General features: G+C 38.2%; 2 protein-coding genes across 31 annotated transcripts in view; one reads left to right on the top strand and one right to left on the bottom strand.

The window, feature by feature from the left end:
- Positions 1 to 496: 496 nt before the first annotated feature.
- Positions 497 to 15246, top strand: bbox1 (butyrobetaine (gamma), 2-oxoglutarate dioxygenase (gamma-butyrobetaine hydroxylase) 1). The gene is made up of 8 exons (XM_060859605.1): positions 497 to 611; positions 2051 to 2452; positions 3099 to 3213; positions 8717 to 8915; positions 11390 to 11495; positions 12540 to 12736; positions 13454 to 13620; positions 14035 to 15246. The coding sequence occupies exons 2-8, from the start codon at positions 2093 to 2095 to the stop codon at positions 14193 to 14195; spliced, it is 1305 nt and encodes a 434-aa protein (XP_060715588.1). The 5' UTR covers positions 497 to 611; positions 2051 to 2092; the 3' UTR covers positions 14196 to 15246.
- A 544-nt stretch (positions 15247 to 15790) lies between these two features.
- The window catches only part of madd (MAP-kinase activating death domain), a 47331-nt gene continuing 42408 nt past the window's right edge, over positions 15791 to 20713 (bottom strand). For 16 of the 30 annotated variants that reach the window (XM_060859097.1, XM_060859099.1, XM_060859102.1 and 13 more), the window contains 2 exons: positions 17628 to 17674; positions 15791 to 17511 (listed from right to left, as the gene is read on the bottom strand). In XM_060859097.1, the coding sequence (XP_060715080.1) occupies positions 17651 to 17674 (24 nt within the window). In that variant the 3' untranslated portion in view covers positions 15791 to 17511; positions 17628 to 17650. Of the gene's footprint in view, positions 17512 to 17627; positions 17675 to 19970; positions 20041 to 20713 lie in introns of all 30 variants that reach the window. The other 14 variants (XM_060859084.1, XM_060859087.1, XM_060859091.1 and 11 more) reach the window with 1 other exon arrangement.

Raw genomic sequence — 20713 nt, 5'->3', positions numbered from 1 at the left:
CCACAAAATCAGACATCAGAGACTACAGAGATCGGTTCGGACTGCCGAAAACGTTATTAGTGTTTCCCTGTCCAGCCCTCAACTGTATATAACCAGAGAAAGGAAAAGGGCTCTTTTACCATCTGCCCGGCACTACAGAGCCCCAAATACCAGCACAACCAGGTACAAGAACAGCTTCTTCACCCAAGAACAGCTTCTTCCCCCCAGGCAATCTACCTCATGAACAGTTAAATGTGCTCTCCAATAAGCAACATTACATTTAATTTGTTACCACCTCCATCCTAGTACATCCCTGCATCCCATTCTACTCTATTCTATTTTGTTCTATTCTGTTCTATTCTATTCTGTTCTATTCCAGCCTATCATCTATAGCACAAATGTCTATTTGCATGTAAATATGTGCATTTCTTAATTGTCTCTGTGTTGTTGTGTCTGTGTACTGAAGCGTATGGCACTTTCAATGCCCAAGCTGGATCTAATTCTGATTCCAATTCGAAGGAGTTTCCGTATTGTGGGTGTGTAATGATTCAGAACGCACAGCGACCTTTCACACACTTCCCGGTGTGCTGCTTCCTGCTTTCACATTCACAGAAGCTTATACTTTACATACGGTAAGTTTATTTTCCCATCTTCTCGTGCATACGACTGTTTTTCCTCTTTTCCCATCATTCACACGTGCTTGTGTTTATTGTGCACGCGCACAGGACATCATAACAATAATACACTTACTTACTGGATTAGCTGATGCTATTGTGGCTAGCATGCGCGCGCATAAACTATTCCTACTAATACCGCACTAATGTGTATTTTCTGTCTATCACAGTGTAACCAAGTCTGTATATCAAAGAGTGTGTGATTAATTTCCGTTTACAGATAACAGCGTCTATCTGAAACCGGTAAAAAAAAATAAAGGAAAGACAGCCGGCGAATTGTGTGACCTTTCACCTACTTTTGCCCAGAGTGCGCGTGCGGTCCTGAGTTGACATAATGTTGTGGCAGTTTACATAACTTTATTATCATGCAGTGCGTCCTCCATGAACCTAAAAGTCGCACCGTGTAACTGTACACGTAATGCACATAATATAATTTTATGCACGTATGATCTGTTGTTTTATTATCCGGGAATTCTGACCAGGTTTGCACTCCAAATTTATGTTACTCAAGAGTCATGCATGGTCTTCTGAGGCTATTTTTATGTTAGTCATTGCAAATCCAAGCTATATTTTATCACACCAAAGGAATACGCAGACATTTCCAGACAAAAAAAAAAAAAGGTTTTCAGTCATGTTAACAGAAGTAGAATCTGTAGTAATAAAGATGAGTTTGTACAGGATAAGTGATCTCTGTATAAGTCAGTGTCTTCATTCAGTGATGTACACATGGTTGTCATAAAAAGGTTGGAGTGAAACTTAAGTGGCCTGCACCGAGCCATGAACTCAGTCCCTCTGAACACCTTTAGGATGAACTGAAACGCCTTCTTGCTTGACATCAGTGTCTAACAACATCACTGCCTAACAGTTGCTCTTGTTCCTCACGTTCCAAGATCTAGTAAAAGCCTTCCCAGAATAGTGGAAGTTATTATAACATAATGGGCTTCATTCAACAAGCATGAACAAGTGTTATGGTCTAGTGTTCACACTGTGGTCATATAGTGGGCTTTACGTGTTCTAGGAACTGTATCAGAAGTCAAAATCCTTTTACACAGAACATTTAGTATGTGAAAGGTTCAAATAACCTTTCAAAAGTTAACCTTTATATGGGCCATGCTTTTTAGCGGTGTTGTTTTACTTTGCTTTACTTTTTAAAAGTGGCTGGTACATACCATTCTAGATGACTATTTTAATATAAAATTTTCAATTTCTAGCCTTTTTCATAACCACAAAATACAGGTAGTTATTTCAAAACAACTTTTTTTTTTTTTTTTTAGCAATTTACAGTGAATAAAGAGATAATTATCATGTAATAAAGTTATCTTTGTGTTGGTATCATAAACATGGCTGTAAAGTAATTATGTAACCATTTAATCTTTTTTATATATGTTTCCATGAAGAGAGTCGGATTTATACTGCTACACCCTACACCACAGTTCGGGATGTTCTCTAGTCTGGCTCGCTGTGCCTCCAAAGCGGCTCTGCATGTGCTGAAAGGAGCTAGTCGTCCCTCCAAGATAGCAAAAGTGCCTTGTTTTTGGCATCAGACACTGGCAGCGGTTCCACTACCCACTGTTGGAGGGAGTGCAGTGGTTAGACATGCTCAAGTACTAGACCGAAAGAGGCTTCTGCAGCTGGAGTGGGATGATGGTAGCTATAGTTTTTATCCATTTACCTGGCTCAGGGATAACTGCCAGTGCCCTCTGTGCATGCTGCAGTCAGCACAAGCACGGAGTCTCCTCCTCACTGACCTGGATGTGCATACTGGAATGGACCACGTGCAAATAACTGAGAATAACAAGGTACATTTCGTGTATGTGTGTGTGTGTGTGTATCACACACATACAGATTATATATATCTAATAATAATCTTGAATTTTTTATTATATTAATTCTTTATATTATTCCTTATGTTTACCTTCTGTTCAATGTTTATGTTCTGTAAAGCTGCTTTGAGACAATGTCTATTGTAAAAAGCGCTATAAAAATAAACTTGAATTGAATTGAATATCAGAAAAAACACTAAATAATTCTGGAAGACAGACCGATGTTGTTCATGCGGATAATCAGAGGAGTTATATGCATTAAACATCGTAAATTTGCAGTTCCTTATAGTGTGTATAGTGTAGATAAGGTTAAAAATCTAGAGATTTGTTGGGCATCTTTTAGTAGAATTAAAAATTAATTGTTTTAACGTGATTGATTTTCTTTTTCACTTTTTGGGGAAGCCAAATTTCTAGAACTGTATTTCTGGTTGAGATACAGTATGTGCAAAGGGGAAATCAGAACTTTTCAGAACAACATATAGTAGAACAATTTGAGAGTTTTGCCAGGCCTCCACACTTACCACAGTATACTCTACTATGTATACACAGGTTACTGTATGACAGGCTACTCTACACAAGGATGATTAATACAGCACCTGTCCACACGGTTTTGTGTCTGTAGGTCTCTGTCATATGGCCAGATCAACACAGCAGTGAGTTTGAACCTGAGTGGTTAAAGAAAAGATGCTTCTCATCCGAGGCAAGACAAGCGCGGCAGGAGGAACTGTTTCTAAATGGTGAGTTCTATTCTGGTGATTCTTGTGTCTTACAGGTTATCTGTTGTGTCTTATTTATCTGAACAGTTACTTCATTTATAGCATGTCATACAGCCACAACATTTCCAGCATATAGTTTTCTAAGCACTACTGACCTGAAATGACTGGACAACACTGTTCTCAATGACATTGTATAGCAGTAAATTTTAAATTAAATAGTACTGAATGTGTAGAAAATATTAGTACATCATTGGGAATGGATCTCTATGGAGCTTCCACCTCACTCATGCACACTTCACTCAATCAGTGCCTGACTGTACCTTTGGTTAAAATGATTAATTCTCATTCAGAACATATATTACATATATATGTATATTACAGTGTTATAACTGGTGAGACAATAGACACAGTTATGATTTTGGTTTTGCATTTTCAATAAATGTTAACTGCAGACAGGTGAGAAACATAAGGAAAGTCAGAGGCTGAGATGGTCCCCTTAAAACAAAGAATCAGTGCAGAGCCATGTAAAGAATATCAGGCACACAGACATAAACAGTGATTTTAGCTGGAACTGCTGTGTTTCCTGGACTCCCACTTTTTTTCTCTGTGAATATTTTGAGTGCAAAATGCATCATTTTGTGTATAATTTAATTTTCCATGGTTTCTTCCAGTTTAGATTTAGAATCCTAGCTGAGCTCTGTAACAAAGCCTTTGTAGTGCATGTGTGAAATAGTTACTGGCAGTAAATTATTAATGAGGTGTGAATCATTTTAAATAAATATGTCTCGAATGATTGTGAGACGATAACGTGGTGTGTAATCTCAGTGTAGTAGGTTCAAGTGTGGTTTGTGGAACAGCCAGCCTTAAGCCTGAAGCATTTGTCTGAGTAGACACATCCAAAGGATCACCCTTGAGTAGAAATCTTTTCCCACTTCCTGCCATATGGAATCATGATCTAAGCAACTCGAGAAGAAGGCTGCGGCATGCGCCAAACAAACTCGAGTGTGTCTAGCTTGAAGACTAATGGCTTCTTGACTTGATTTGGTCAGGCCACAGCTGGATTGCTGGCGTGCTGTGGCTCTGTGATAAAATACCAGACACAGTTACGTGTGAATGTGATGATCAGAGTACACCTGGGTACACTTTGGACAGTCTCTAGGCTTAAAGAGCACATATCTGTGTTTCATGAACTGCATCAAAAAGCTGCCAGTCTTTAGAAGGACCACTGCTGGAGGTTGTAAATGCCTTTACTCTAAAGTACTTTTCCTCATGAGTGGTGTAATTTATAGCATGGCTCATTGCAACTTTCTGAAGGTCTAACCAACTCTCTAGTTTATATTCTCTTATATGGGCGCATAACAACTCAAATTCTTCTTGGATGCTAATGAAAGAATACAGCAAAATCTCTCCCTGCTCAAGGCTATGCCTTAAACACAGATTCCTTTAATTCTCACTGAATCCAGCAGAACACCTAAACTACCACTTAACCCAAAGGTCATTCTCTGCCCCTTATTCAAACATCTTCCTCGTAAAACCCACTGAAGCTTCCGGGGTCAACTTTGCAGCCTGTAATGCATCTGCTGCTAAAGGCAAAATGCCGTTTAGTCCTTTCCGCCTTTACGCTGTCTTTCATGTGTTGTAGTTAATGGAGACAGTCATGTTTTTCTTTTCACGTTTGCTCAGAGTAAAGCCACAGGAGGTTTAACATCCTAACAACATCTCCAACTGTTCTGAGCTAATTTTACATCCCCAAAAGAACTAAGCTCTGTTTGATGGAGACGTTAAAGGAACCTCTCTCTGAAGGTGATGTGTTGGTGCTTTAGCTTGCTACAGAATGTTACAGAATGTCTTATGGGTCTCACTGATTGAGCTTTTATTTTAGAGTGTAATTTAATGCAGAAAGAAATAGAGAGGTTTGTTTGCTGAACATTAGATGACTACGTCTTATTGCATCAAATAAGCCAGTAGTTTTTCCTCCCAATGTGAAGTCAGCAGCCAAGAAAGAGCTCATTATCCACATTGGTAATTGGTTCAAAAGCTTTCTGAATGTCTTTAATTCAGGATTGTGCTACTTACAATGGGAATGTTCTGTATGCACAGCCACAACTGTGTTTTATTTTATTTTTTTCAAATGCAGGTTCTTAAATGCAGTGTGCCATGAACATAGCAGGCTTTGTGACACGCACATACACACACACGTTATATACACACAACTATACAAAAGGGAGTGAACCTTTTTTGAAATAAACCTTTGATTTATTATCCATGTAGATAAAATTGACAGCTGGTTCTTTCGACCATTTATGGTGTAAAATGTCTAGCTCAAGGCCTTGTCTTGTATGGAAAATCCATTTGCTAGGGTTCTACTCATCTCCAGCTGGTTTGAGACAATATTTAGACAATTATTTTAAGAAAATTACTTGTCACTCTGTATGAGATGATCTCAGTAGCAGCTTAGCCAAACTCTGTAATGGAATGTACGATAAAGGTTAATGTGTTCCCCATGATAGCTTTTACAATGAACTTCCTCTAATGATAGACCTGCGATAAATGAAAACGACTGTTTTTCTTACATCATCAGTCATTATTCATGGTCTTCAAAGTAAGCTTGAGGAACCAAGGATCATTTTTTTTTCAATTTCCATTAGTATATTTGCTTCATGTTTTGCCATTGCCCTTAAAGTATTTGGAGCTATTTGTCCTGCGAGTTTTGCGTAATCATATACTGTCCTCCTATTGGTGGCTTTTAGACAAGTGCTGGATCAGCACTAGAGAAGATTTTCCGACACTGCCAGAGCATTGTTGTCATCTGACTCTGGTCTCAATGGCACTAAATCAGCTGCTATTGAGCATCGTGTGTTCTAAGAACACCGATCTCATCTAACAACCAAACAAAGTATAAATACAGCTTTAATTAGACTATTAAAATTCCCTGATAATGTCTTACAGCTGGGTGATTATGACCATTCAAGTGGGATTGGAAAGGAGAATAAAATTGACTAATGAATTTCCAATTTCCACTGGCTTTCTTTTAATGTGAATATGCTTCCTTTGAGCTTTATCTTGTGGGAAATCACGTGTTTGAGTTGTAAAAGATGCAACTGCTGCGTAAAGGATGAAAGTCATCCTACATGTTATTGCTACACTGTGAATTCACTTTACTCACATTAGATACACTTACAGTTCACATACTCGCCATACTAAACTCTCAGAAGGAAATGAATGTCGGCAAACTGAGACTTGTTTTTTTTCCCGTCGTCCTGTTCCAGGTGCTTTTGATCTGTTTAACACAGTTAACAAGGCCAACTACAGGGCCAGATTAGTCCTGCTACTACTGTTGTAAAATCTCTCTGTAAGGAACAATGTACAGATGTGTAACAGACACATATCAATAGAGACAGGGATTAAAGTTTCCTTGCTAGTGAGTTTACAAGAGAATGCAAGAGCAGTGGAGCTCCTCTGAGATACAGTGACGTATTATTGCTCTGAAGCCCAAACTGGAAACTATGCAAAAGTCAGACTAATCTCTGATTGGCTCTGAGACTGGAGTGCGTCCTACCAGGATATTCTAGCAGCGAATGTGTGTCGTTATGAGAGGGAATGCTGAGCACCGTTGCATGGTAGAGTGCACCATGAGAACCTTCTCACCCTGGGCCAAGTGCCCAGTTCCCTCTTTCTCCTCCTCCTTTTACTCCAATATTCTATCAGTTTTTCTTTCAGCTCTTATTTGCTGTGTGCCACACAGCTCTCTAATTGTAGCATTATTCTACTAATATCCCTTTTGACTCGTGTCCATGCTTTCCATAAGGCAATAGTTCTTACTTTTTGAATGAATTACATTTCTTTTGGAGCCCCTGCACAGTACATTTTAATTTTGACCTACTTTATTCAGTGCTGACTCAAGTGTATTATTTGGATTAATGATGCTGCTTAAATTAGCAAAACCATCAGATCACTGGAAGTGCTCAGATGTGTGTATGTTCATATTAGATTTGTCAGATTTGTTGATTTGATGATGTGAATGGGCAGCGAGGGCGTGTCTATAACCATACGAGGCCAATCCAAACACACATGCATTCCTTGACATAAATACAACTCTTTCTTTTGATTTAAGCCTTTCAGAGCACACAGTTAGGTAAAATCTCTAACTGTTTATATTGACATGATATATTACGTCAATATATTAACCTACATTGTGCGAAATACAGCCAATCGTCACCAGCTACACTAAATAAAATTACTTTGTTGACACAATTCAATTTTGAAAAACAATTAATTACGGAATTAATATAGAATTCTAACAATATGGTAAAAAAATTACAAAAAAAAATGCTTTAAGTAACATATTTGTTTAGAGCATTTCTCTACATCAAAAGAATCCATTTGGCCAAAAAGTTAGATTTAATAGACTGAAACTAAAAATAGACCAACATTTAATTGTGAATTTTTCCCCCTTCAAATACAAAAACACTGAAAGTATTGGTCCATATTCCAGCCCTATTCCACATAATCCATGAAAGTATGTGTTTCATATGGAGTAGATTAATCTTGTTTGTCCATGTGTTTACTCACTGGAGTGTTTACCTGCCCTGAAGTCTGTTTTTTTTGTGTGCTTTGTTTTATTACCATTATCTAATTAATGTGGCAACTCTGGTTTAATTCATATGGTCATATGGTACCATAATTCATATGGTATATATATGTGTGTGTGTGTATATATATATATATAATTTGTGTGCGTGTGTTTTTGTGAAAAAAAACAGCTTGTCAGCTCATATAAAGGACAAAATGCTGAACTAAATACAGATAATACAGACATAAATATATAAATATAGACATGCTGTTGTGGCTCTTGTTCCTCTCACAGAGTCCATGTTTAACCACCATGTGTTGGCTCTGGTCTTTAAAATGCAAACAGACTATTCCAATTAAATAAAAAAAAAAAAGAAAGAAATAAAAAAAATCTGCTGGCTAACTGGGAAGGATCTAAATTTCCATTATTTGCTGTAACGACTGCCATGTGGATTTTGTGCTCACCTCTATCCTACAACACGGCGGAAAAGTGATATACTACTTTTGTTGATTAAGGATAATATACTGTACATGAGAGTGGTTGAGCATTACAGCCAAAAGATTTTTCAGGCTACAGATGATAAAACTGTTTTATTAAACTGCTGATGTAAAGCTGCAGAATACGTAACACGCTGGTCATTTGCTATAACTAGTTTATTCATTCTCATAGTCTTGCATCAAGGTTTTTCTCCGAACATATGGTAATATTTAGTAAAAGAGTTCATAAGGAATTTAACAGCTGATACATTTCCAAATGATTTCCCAATACAAATGTGTTTCCTTTCTTTGTCCCTGTAATGATGATATCTACAGATATCAGACAAAACTGATTCAGTTTGTATTAGTCTTTCTTGTGAGAAGTGTGTAATGTGTTTTTTGAGTGAAGTAAAATTATAAAAGTGTAGTTATAATACCTGATTTTTAGTCAGGTAAATGTGTCTGGTTGTTTCAGAGCGTGAATTCTGGGACTCTGGTCTGCGGATTCCCATGGCAGATTTTGAGGAGGTTCTCAATGATGATAAGGCTGCTCTGGCCTGGCTGACAGCCCTAAGGCGTGTCGGGATTGTGTATCTGAAGGGGGCGCCAGCAGAGCAGGGCCAGGTGGCAAGACTCGGTCAGAGAATTGGATACCTCAGACTTACATTCTATGGGTAAGGAGACGCACACATACTCACACACAGACACCTTTACCTTATAATTGAAAACATTACTAGAAGTGTATTTTCCTCACTTACATCACAAACCGTTCATGCCTTGTTAGTGTTTGGTCCATGGCTATAAAATGTAACCTCAATTTAGCGTGAAGCAACCCATAAAAATTGCACTTCTGCAGAATCCCTCTTTCTTTTGCCGTAAAAGATTAGAAGTTCAACATGAGTCATTTGCAAACTGCGATCAACTTGATGAAAGCATTTCCTGAGCTGAATCTAGGCCAAATCAAACATCTTTTTTTTCCTCTTAAATGAGTTCCATTGCCACTGACCTTCACATAAACTGCAGAGCAACGAATCAGTAGCTCATTATTTGACAGTTACTGCCTATCCATCTCATTAATGAGGTGTTTTTAATGTTTTGAATGTCATCCTTCATGAACTACAAATGAAGACAGCACTCTTCGTGTAGCTTATATTCTTATATAATTAAGATTTCTCCATTTGGATAAAGCTTCAAATAAAATGAAGAAACAAAGACAGGAAAAGGAATACAGAAGGAAAACAGTGTCTCGTATTTGCCAGTAAGGAAGCTTAGTTGAGACAGATAGTACAGGAAAGCACTGAGTGTTCTGTCAGACTGAGTTGGAGTTAGTGTTGATGTACTCCAGAGCTGCACAATGACTTTAACTCCGATGTCCAGGGACAGTGTATGTGAAGTCAGACGCCAGCTGGACCCAGTTTTACCTGATCACAGACCACACACACACTGAAAGAAAAGATCCAATCATGAGCTGAGTGTGTCCAAAGCTACACAAGCTACAGAGAGAGAGAGAGAGAGAGGGAGAGAGAGAGAGAGAGAGAGAGAGAGAGAGAGAGAGAGAGAGAGAGAGAGAGAGAGAGAGAGAGAGAGAGAGATTAACTGGAAAACAGTCCAGCCTAGTTGGACTTTCTCAGTAATGACATCATGCTGTACTATGCGGTTCCATGTGTCTCCTGTGACAGCAGGTCTTCCCTCTCCTCTGTGTAGACAGAAAGTCTGGAGAGACAGTAAATGTTGTTTCTCAGTATGTTTTCTATCCCTAAAACACTCTAGTTTATGTTTAAATGTTTCACAGTTGTTGTCATAGCATTTGATCACAACATTCTTCACTGATGTAAGTCTGAAAATGTTTGGACCGTATATTAAATGAATATCAGGCGCCGGTTAACTGAATTTAAAATCCATTTTGTGTTGGCAGCAGTTACGTATTGCTATTTAAATATATTGTATATATTCGGGGAAAAAAGAGCAGCTAAAATCAGTTAGTATCAGTTTATTAATTATTACTCAAGCCTAAGCTATTAGTATGTTTTAAGTCCTTGGCTTCTGTCCGTGCAGAGTTCACATGTTTTCCCTGTGTCTGTGTGGGATCTCTTCGGCATCTCCGGTTTCCTTCCACTCCTAAAACATTCCTCTATGTGGATTGGCTACATTAAATTTCCCCACAGGTCTGAATGTGTGTGCAGGGAGCCCTGTGATGGAATGGTGTTTTAATCAGGCTGCTTTCCTGGATCAAGTCAAGAGGCTTTTATTTTCATTTTGACTATATATAGATGCAGTACACAGTGACTGGGACCCTGGTGCTACACAAAGACACAGAGCTACTTAAGACAACACAGAATTAAACACAGGGCTAAAGAGTAAAAATTAACCTACTGACAAAGTGCAAGTGTGCAGCCTTGTGCAAACAGACAATACAACACACTACAGGACAGATACATTAAATAGCGCCGACTACACAGTCTGTGTGGTTCTGAATGAGAATCAGGGTAGACTTCAGGTTTAGAGAATGAATTTCAGAATATTTTTATCAGGCATTATCAGTCACAACTGATGTTGCATTTATTCACCGACATAAGGGCATCGGTAAAACGTGGAAAAACCCGGGGAAAAGTGATATACTACTTTTGTTGATTAAGGATAATATACTGTACATGAGAGTGGTTGAGCATTACAGCCAAAAGACTTTCAGGCTACAGATGATGAAACTGTTTTATTAAACTGCTGATGTAAAGCTGCAGAATACGTAACACGCTGGTCATTTGCTATAACTAGTTTATTCATTCTCATAGTCTTGCATCAAGGTTTTTCTCCGAACATATGGTAATATTTAGTAAAAGAGTTCATAAGGAAGCAGCAGTTAATAATAACTGACACAGCGCTTCTTAAATCCATGTAACTTATATATTCATTCATATCCTTTTTCCTCCTGACATGGCACGGGTCAAATTTTACAAAACTCCAGTTTGCCACTGCTTCTGTGCTGAGTGCTGCCATAACACAATGACTGGTATATCTATTGCAGCAGTTTCTTATGGTTATTAAATTCTCTTTGCACAGCTACAAAAACACTGTAACCATTTTACAGCTGTGGTTTCCTCCAGTCAGTTAACACAGACACTGTAAATGCGTGCTGTTTTTGCCTCAACAGACACACATGGCAAGTGCAAGACAAGCCCATGGCCAACAACGTAGCGTATACCTCAGGCAAGCTGAGCCTGCACACCGACTATCCTGCTTTGCATCATCCTCCTGGGGTGAGTACACCACCCTACACACACACACACACACACACACACACACACACACACACACACACACACACACACAGGCAGCTGAGTCAAGCGGAAGGAGTGGTAATCAATCCATGTCAATTATGTGCTATTTTAAATGTAAATGTGTCACGTTTATGACCATATTTGCTTTGCATTCAAGTTCTGATAGAATTGCATATTATACACTCAGACTTTCACACAGAAATAGATTGTAATGCTCTTTCAGACATAGTGGCTAGCATGTTAGCTCTTAGATAGCACAACGGTAGAAACATTGTCCCTTTTCTAAAACTCCCTCCTTCATGAAAAGGTTGTGTTTATTCTAAACCTGGGGACAAATGACTGTATCAAAAACTGGCTCCGATTTTGCATTTACATTTTTACAACTTACAATTCATTTAAACGATTCTCTACATTATTAATATGCCATTATAATGTGAATACAAAGAGAAATGCGCTTAATGCACCTCTTTATGGTCCAAGTTCTCGCATGTACAACTATATAAAGGTGAATTGTTGCTGCTGTGTAAATACACTGATCTCAGTGGTTTTCATTTCCTTTCAGCATACAGTATGATATAAATTTAGAAGGAATAAAAAAAGTATCACTAAAACACTTCAAATGTCACATCTATCAAATGTAATAGTATCTGTATTAAAAAGTGTTTGCTTATACAGTAGGAACATTTTCTGTGTAATAGAGCAGGAAGTCAATTACAGTTGTGCCTGCTGGGATTGTTGATTAAGTTCTGTACAGGTTCATGTAGATTTAAAGTAAAATTGTTTGCAGTAAATTGCACTGTTAAAGCCCTGTCAGGTTTTTAATGAAGGCAGTAATTTCATAGTCTACCTGGACCTGCACTGATTTCCTCGTAGTATTCCTCGTGTGTGCAGTCTATTGCAGTACTTACTTTTTGAAATCCTATAAAATAAATGCAGTGTAAGCTTGAGATGCCTGAAATCCTACTCAGTGTTAACCCTTAAATGTAACCCTCTTTTTGTGTGTGTCTGTGTGTGACCTGGCAGGTGCAGTTCCTACACTGTCTGCAGCAGGCCGAGCATGGTGGCGAGAGCGAGGTAGTGGACGGCTTCCACATGGCCGAGCTGCTCAGGAGAGAGAACCCAGAGGCTTTTAACACACTGTCATCCCTCTACATCGACTACACAGACATCGGCTCAGACTACTGCGACTTCAGCGTGCAGTCCAAGAACCGCATTATAGAGTGAGAAAAATACAAATGTGACCATATACCACAATCACACACACACACACACAACCACACACAGTGTGCAAAAGCAGCCTAGAATGCAAATACATATTATTGAATTTTGGATGTTTTTTAACTTTTTATTTGTTTGTTTGTGGCATTAGTTTGTGTCATCACTTGGCTGTCTGTTCTGATGTATTTAATTCTAACATTTCGGGGCATCTAATATTTTTAAACACAATAAAATGTATTTATTTATTTATTTTTTACGTTTGGACGAATCAGATTTATTAAACTGAATCAAACTTTTTCTGTGGGTCCCCCAGTTTGAGAACCACCGGTTGATTAAGTTAGCCCTCCAATGTTGGCTCAGATGGGCTTGTAGGACACGGACAGTCGTGTGCATACATTTATTGCACTTGGAAATTCAGACGAATGCTGACGTCACCTAATTTACAGACCAGACCTCAATGATGTAATACATGTTCCCATGTGCTTCATGTTTTAGTGCCTCAGAGGGCCCTTAAATCAAAACGCCACCCTAAACTAGCATCAGAATCCATGGTATAGGAACATTACATCACATCAGCTTACAAAAGAAAATAAGGCCTTGATTATATAAGTCACATGACTTGCTTTCCATGAGTGCCAAAAATGGTGTAAAAACAGCGCCATCTTTTGTCCACATGGTAAAAAAAAAAAAAGCCTTGTAATTTTTTTTTTTGTGTGCAGTGTGGACAGTGATGGCCGTGTTGTGAGGATAAATTATAACAATGCAACCCGAGACTCTGTCCTGGATCTGCCACTCGATCAGGTGCAGCCTTTCTACTCCTCCCTGAAGAGCTTTGTGGAGCTGATGAACCAGCCAGAGAACCTGGTCACTTACAGGATGGAGCCAGGTCAGTCTACTGGAACAGAAAGTCTAATGAATGACTAATGATTAAACCCTTTTGTTCTTTTTGTTAACGCTCTTCATTGAATTGAAAATGAAAATTTGGCACAAATCTCGTTAACAGTGAGGTTTGTTAACGAAAATTTGAGTTATTGCTCTTTGCTCTTTGGCTTTTCTTCACACTGACCTTCAAATGAGCAACAGATTCAAAACTTGGCTGGATATTTTATGCATGGTGTGTCATATTATTTTCTTTTTATTGATCTAATTACATGGAAAGTCTTCGGTCTGTCTGGTGTAGAGGCCAAAATGTAATGGAAAACAGACCAACATGTCCAGTAGCATTGGCCAGGACCTTAGAATCTGGAAATGTAGGTAATTTTTCATGTTCAGTAAAAAAAAAGTTGTCTGTTATGTACAGGTGACCTGGTGACCTTTGATAACTGGCGTCTGCTGCACGGTCGGAGGTTTTACACATCTGGCGGCAGGACACTAAGACATTTAGAGGGAGCTTACCTGAACTGGGATGAAGTCATGTCCCGTCTGCGCATCCTCCGAAAAACTGTCAACGGAGACAGATAGAGATTCCTTTAGCTTTATCTGAAGCTCATGTACTGTCAGTAAATTAAGCTTGCAGCTAAACCGCTTAGTCATCTTCAGTGTGAGATTTAGCAAATTATTTTTGCAACTTGGGTCTTAATGTTGTATTCCAGTGTGATCTTCTGGTAAAAAAAAAAGTGTTAATCACCAAATTTCTAATTCACTTAAATTGAAAAACCACACAACACCGTGGATGTGAAGCTAACGTTCTCACAGCTAAGACAAAACGGAACACCCAAGAGGTCACTGTGTGGAATCTGTCAACACTTTTGCTAAAATTCTTTAATGACATTTTAATCCTTGGTCATAAACTTTGTCAAACAAGTTGCCAAGTTCTTATTTAATAATTCAAGTGGCTTAATGACACTAAATAATTATTTTCCCTGAATTTTATTTAAATGGTTTATTACAGCATGTCTCTGCTGAACAGTGTGGCTCATCAAGACTTGCCAGCAAATGCAGACTTTGAACTAGTCGTATATATTTATATATCAGGATGTCTGTGTGACAGGATATTTGTGTTTTTACATTTTATTGTTTGCACCTTTATTTTTGCTTCAGTCTCAACCTCAGTTCACATGGTACCTGGAATGTCACGTTAACCACCTGGTGGAAAATGATTAATATAACGTAAATATTCTTGTGTCTTTAAGTTATATAGAATGCAGGGTTTATTTTTTCATAAATAGTTTTATAAAATCTGCACATACAATGCATAAACATTTCTCTTGCTGCTGTTCTATTTATGTTATTTATGTTTAATGTGATGTAACTGCTTTTATCCATTCAGAGGAGAGAGGTCCTTGTAATTAGGTTAGAAAATCAGCACAAAACATCTAACATTTTTTTCAGGTATTATGTTATACTGTATGTAATTAAGAAAGGACTTCTTTTTTTTGCCAGCATTGGTGTCTTAGTGTCTTATGTGCATGTTTATGTACACTCTGTATCCAGAACTTTTCAGGAAGGTATCAGCGGTGCTACTAATAAACTCATTTTATCATACTTTTAAAAATAAAGCTTCTCAAAAGCAGATTGTGTAAGAGTTTTGGAAGGTTGTATGCAGTAAAGTACGGAGTTAAATTAAAAGCAGCAGTCTTAATGAAGTTAATCCTGCTTTCCACTTCTGGACACACCCTTGCCAACTTGTTAGAAATGGAGTGGTCACTCGCTGGAAACCTAGAGGATAATTTAGTGATATGTGAACACAATGTAAGCACAATGTCCTGGAAGCAGTTTTGCCATTAGCATTTTGTCCAAATTCTTTTCAATTACTGGTTTGTCATCTGGCTCATAAAAAGGTCATGCCTATTAACTACAAAAACAGGACCAATTAAAAGGCAATATTTTTTAAAATAACATTTATTGGCTCAGAAAACATACATCTGTCATATTTTTGCTGTTTTGGAAAAGCTCATGATGATATATTACCTCAATCCATGACCCGAATTGTTGATCTAACATGTGGCTCGATTATCAGAATGGCCTTTAAAGATGTAGACGTGGATGGGAGACTAAAACCAATCCCACATTCATTTCCAACAATATAAAGAGCAGGAAGTCCATAAAAAGGCCACTTATTTGGGTTAGACATCTTTTATTGTCATATTGCCAAAGCTGTACAGGTTCTATAAATACTTTTTAAACACTGAAATATTTACATCCAACATGTCTCTGTTCTCCTTTTCCCTCTTGCTCTCAGTAGTAAGTGCAACCGAATGAAAGACCTGACTAGCTCAGATGCTACAGTGTCTGTTTTTCTCAGTCACTCTATATCAAATCTTCTGTCTTTGGAGACTCTTTGACCTGATGAATCAATCTTGTGCTATTTACAACTAAGCCTACAGACCATGGGGCCTTTAAGGCCGTCTAAAAACGATTGCTCTTCATGGAGACACCATTTTCTTCATATACATATACTTTTACATAATGGAGAACTGTTTAAAATCAAAACACCACATAAAATAACATTAAAACTGTGTCTGAATCATTGTTGACACACTCCTTCTTGAATACACACACACAAAAGCAAGAAAATGACAATTTAAATGGGATGTTTCTCTAAATTACACGTGTAGATTACCTCCAACAATGATTTGACGACGGGACATCAGTACACCTACAGACCCACATCTGAACACAAGAGATCTCCAAAAGCGGCTGTTTCAGCATTCACACACTCAATGCCTCTGTTATTGTGGTTCAGAAATGCATTTAAATAAACACACTCCCTCAGCTTTCACACTCACAGGGGACAGCGGAGAACTTGTTCTTCATACCCACTACAGTATTGCACATCTACTCAATAAACCACAGTTTGTTTTAGAACATTAAATATCTTTTCTTTTGAAGCATTGCTCCAGTGAAATGTACAGCATAGATTTTTTGTATTACTATTCAGTGTTTTTCTTGTGCCTTTTTTTTTCTTTCCATTTTCATACAGCAACATGCAATTTATCACAGCTGTTCACAGACAGATTTACAGTAAATCTAGGACAGTAGGCTCAAGGCAAAGCTAAAGATGTACACACACCTTGGACCAAATACAGCAGAGGGAACAGGCTGAATGAAACACAAGTACTGTGTGGTCACCTGCTAAGGCTCACATTCACACACACACACACACTTCACACAAACACGCTCTCTGTAGCCCGATAATGTGAAGCATTTAAAAATAATATCTCTGGGATTTTTAAGGATGGGTTAAGGAAACGGGAAGCTGGAGCACTTGCCAGGACAGATGGATGACCTCTGCACATGCCTATGCTGATTTCTAGTGTTGGCATAGTGTGGATATGGGCACCTCTGATCACGTGCGAGAGAATGGGACTGCAGCACGGCAATATGTCTCACTAGAAGCAAAAAACGAGGACAGTGACGAATTGTATCTGAGGAAAGATCTGCAGTGGGCGTGGTTACTGTTCTATTCTTATATATAAGATTGACTGGAGGAAAAACAGTATATTTATACTTGCAGTATGTACTTGCCATCGATTTTGATTAAATACTGTGAGTGGGTGGATAAGTGTAAGAAATACTGTCCAGGATAGGCAAGTAAGTGAGAAGCTCAAGACCGCAGTAAAGAAGTAGATGTTTGGACAATCTGGAGAATAAATTACAGTGTAGCTTTTACAGGGAGGGTTTAGACAGAACTGGAATATAATACAGCGGGCAGAATTGTGCACTAGCTGGGTAATGGGCGAGGGGACAGCATCTTGGGTTTGCCCTCTGCCTCCTTCCCCTTCACTGCAGCCACGTAGGAGAAGAGACAGAGCACAGAGTAACAGATCTGATGTGCCTGAGTGAACAGACAAGAAGAAATAAATCCTTAATATAGTAAGGCTCTTTTAAGTCAAAATAACAAACATAATATTCTTAAGTGAATACAATATTTACTGGCCTGCTTTTTCTTACCATGGGAGTTTTGTACTTATGGATCACCACTTCTTTAGTTTCAGGAACTGCAAATCACACGTGTGAGAGAAAAACAAGAGTTTGGAAGAGGTATGAAAAGACAAGGAAACAGGAGAGAGAGAGAGAGAGAGAGATATAGAGAGAGAGAGAGAGTGAGAGAGAGAGGGAGGACATATATGTCCCATGGCAGAATTAACACATAGTTAAACACTGTAATCTTTATCTTCAGTTCTATATAACCTATGAGAACGTTAGCTCATTACATTAGTTCTTCAGGTAAACCTACCATATAGGTGTACTTTTTAGGTCTACAATTACTAACTGCTACCAGGCAATTTATCAGCTATTTCCTGCCCTGTCCATCTACAGAAAGGGACCACTGATGACCAGGTATAATTTGCGTGTTGGATTATTCTCGGCAGAGCTCTGACACTGTCATGGTTGAGATACAGTGCATGAATGTAGCATGTTCTGCAGCGTCACTGATGCTTTAAACATCTCAGTAACGTTACTGAGTTGAACAGCTGAGCAAATTAAAGGATCAACAAATTAAAGGTATGCATCAGGTAATTCCTACGTGAACCAACAAGAGTGTCAATGCTTTTAAAAAGTTCCAGCAATGCCGCAGTGCCTGACACACGTCTGGCCAGTCTTAGTCCTGTGCTCCTGAGTCTTTCCACTAGATAGATTCTGACAGACTCTCAGACAGCTGAACGTGGTAGAATTTCTAAGCGGTTTTGCAATAACACACAACCTTGATTTGTTCTATTATAGCTTACAAAGCAAAGACAAAAGTAAGGCAAAGAAACTAAACACTTTCAAATATGTACTTTTAATATTGGCTAAATACATATAGTTTAATATATAGTTGGTGTTCCAATATCTGTGGAAAGACATCAGAGTAAAGACTCTGTTCCCTCACAGTAGGAGAAAGAAATTGACCTTTTATGCAGATTTACTGGCAAATGAAGCGTTATTGTTTTTGTCTGCCATCTACTGGTAATATTCAGGGCTACGGCTTAGGCCACTGTTAATAATAATAATAATAATAATAATAATAATAATAATAATAATAATAATGTCACACACATCTAAATCTGACCAAAAGACATTTTGCTAATTTTTATGTTAAGCAATTTAAAACAGCTTGGAGTGACACAATCATTGCTGTTTCATAGCAACCCTTGCTATAACTATGGCAGCACTTTCAATGTCAAAACTTTCAATCAGACTGCATGGTCTGTGGTACAACACTAACACTCCTATATGGCAGGTTCACTTCATAAAATCGTAAAGGTGTAGCTTATCTATATTTGCTTAAAATACTGACATGTAAGTGTATAATTATCAAGACCATTATCAAAATCTAATCCTATTCATCAAAATTCAATATGAATCATTAATCGACCAAGTTGTTTGCAGTAAAGTAACTGAACATGACCATCACAACAGCTTAAACCATTCAGTGTCTCAACATGACAACCATTCCCTGCTAAGCTCAGAGCACAGACACCATTAGTGGAACATAAAGAAAAGGCAAGTAAACTCTTCCACTGGGGATTAGAGAATGATAAACAGCCTCAGAGCAAGAGGCATGATTTAGGGATTGCCAGCCTTGGAATGATTATTAGAACAGCTCATGAAATGATTACTGCTACAAGCGAAAGCATGTGATCTTAGCGAAACATCGGACAGCCAAGGCCATGAAGATGAGATAAAGACAATTATCAGTCAATTAGGACGAATGAATGAAAGGAGTAACGTGGAAAGAGGAACAGACAAAGATTAAGGTGACAAGCACTTTACCTGCTGGAGAATGAAGGTTTTCATAGCAGCAAAGATGAGGGGCGCATTACAAAAAGGAAGCACAGAGACACGGCAGTAACCCTATCTAACCCTGCAGCTAAAACTACACCATCATAAAGTTGACAAGAAACCAACTACAAGTACTGTTGTACAGCATGGAACTAAATCAAAATAAAACAGATGGGTTTATATGGCTAAAATTTGTTCTGGTGTAACACAACGATTTAAGAAACACACATTTCTGGATGTAGGATAAGGCTAATAACACTAGGTGAGAAAAAACAAGACAATTCTACTGTCAAACTGATGTCACGTTAACCAACAAAGACTGACAGATCCCACTCCATTACACATTGAGGATGATCTTCTACCTTTCTCTATATCAACCAAGATACCTACATAAAGTGCTGCACATCACCGATGTGTTACGGAAATAGTGCGATGTGAACTCTCTCAATCTGATCTGGGTATATTTACTGTTTAGTTTGGTTTACTGCCGTGTCGCGTACAGGCCGAGAATCAGAATGGGGTAATTACCAAATTCCTCCAGGACAAAGACTCCCTTCACTGTATTGCACTTTTTAATGTGATTCAGCTCTATGAAAACCTAAAATGAAAAAACAAACAAAAGAAAAGAGCACATTATTAGCAACTCAATTACACTTGTGGAAACAGAAAAATTGAAAAAGAAAACAAAACACTGATAGAAATGACAGTCAGTAGACAGTAAAACAGGGAGAAACAAAGACAGCACATAATAAGCAAGCTCTGTAAAAGCTACCAGAACTCAAAAGGACTACAAGAGAGAGGAAGTTTCCATGCTGAGAAGCTAACATGGGCCGTGAGTGAATGACGTCTGGATGTGTCTCAGTCAGTTATATGTATTACATCAGACTTGATTTACCCAGCAGTAAAGAAATGAATGAAAAATGTATTAATATTAACCTGAATTTTCCAGTGAAATTAAGTGCAGCGGCTGTGTAATTATTTGTACACATGGATGATAATATTAATGAAATGGTATGGTAATATTAATGAAAACTAAGGTCTGAGGCCCATGTGAAACACGCATGAAAAATTCCATCATCTAAACAGACAAAAGTAATGAAAGACTAAATTAATAAAGAAATAAAATAAAGAACCCAGGTCAGCTACAACAGATACAAATGAAGAAAAGAAAGAAAAGAAAGCCAATGGGAAAAAAAAAAAAACATGACCCGCTAACAAGCAAAGACAGCAGAGGTGGTGTACCTTCCGCTCCTTGCAGGGAGAGAGAGCAT

Source organism: Tachysurus vachellii, chromosome 23, assembly GCF_030014155.1.
Source record: "Tachysurus vachellii isolate PV-2020 chromosome 23, HZAU_Pvac_v1, whole genome shotgun sequence".
Lineage (NCBI taxonomy): Eukaryota > Metazoa > Chordata > Actinopteri > Siluriformes > Bagridae > Tachysurus > Tachysurus vachellii.
The sequence above is the reverse complement of the archived record's forward strand: the minus strand, read 5'-3'. Positions and strand labels throughout refer to the sequence as shown.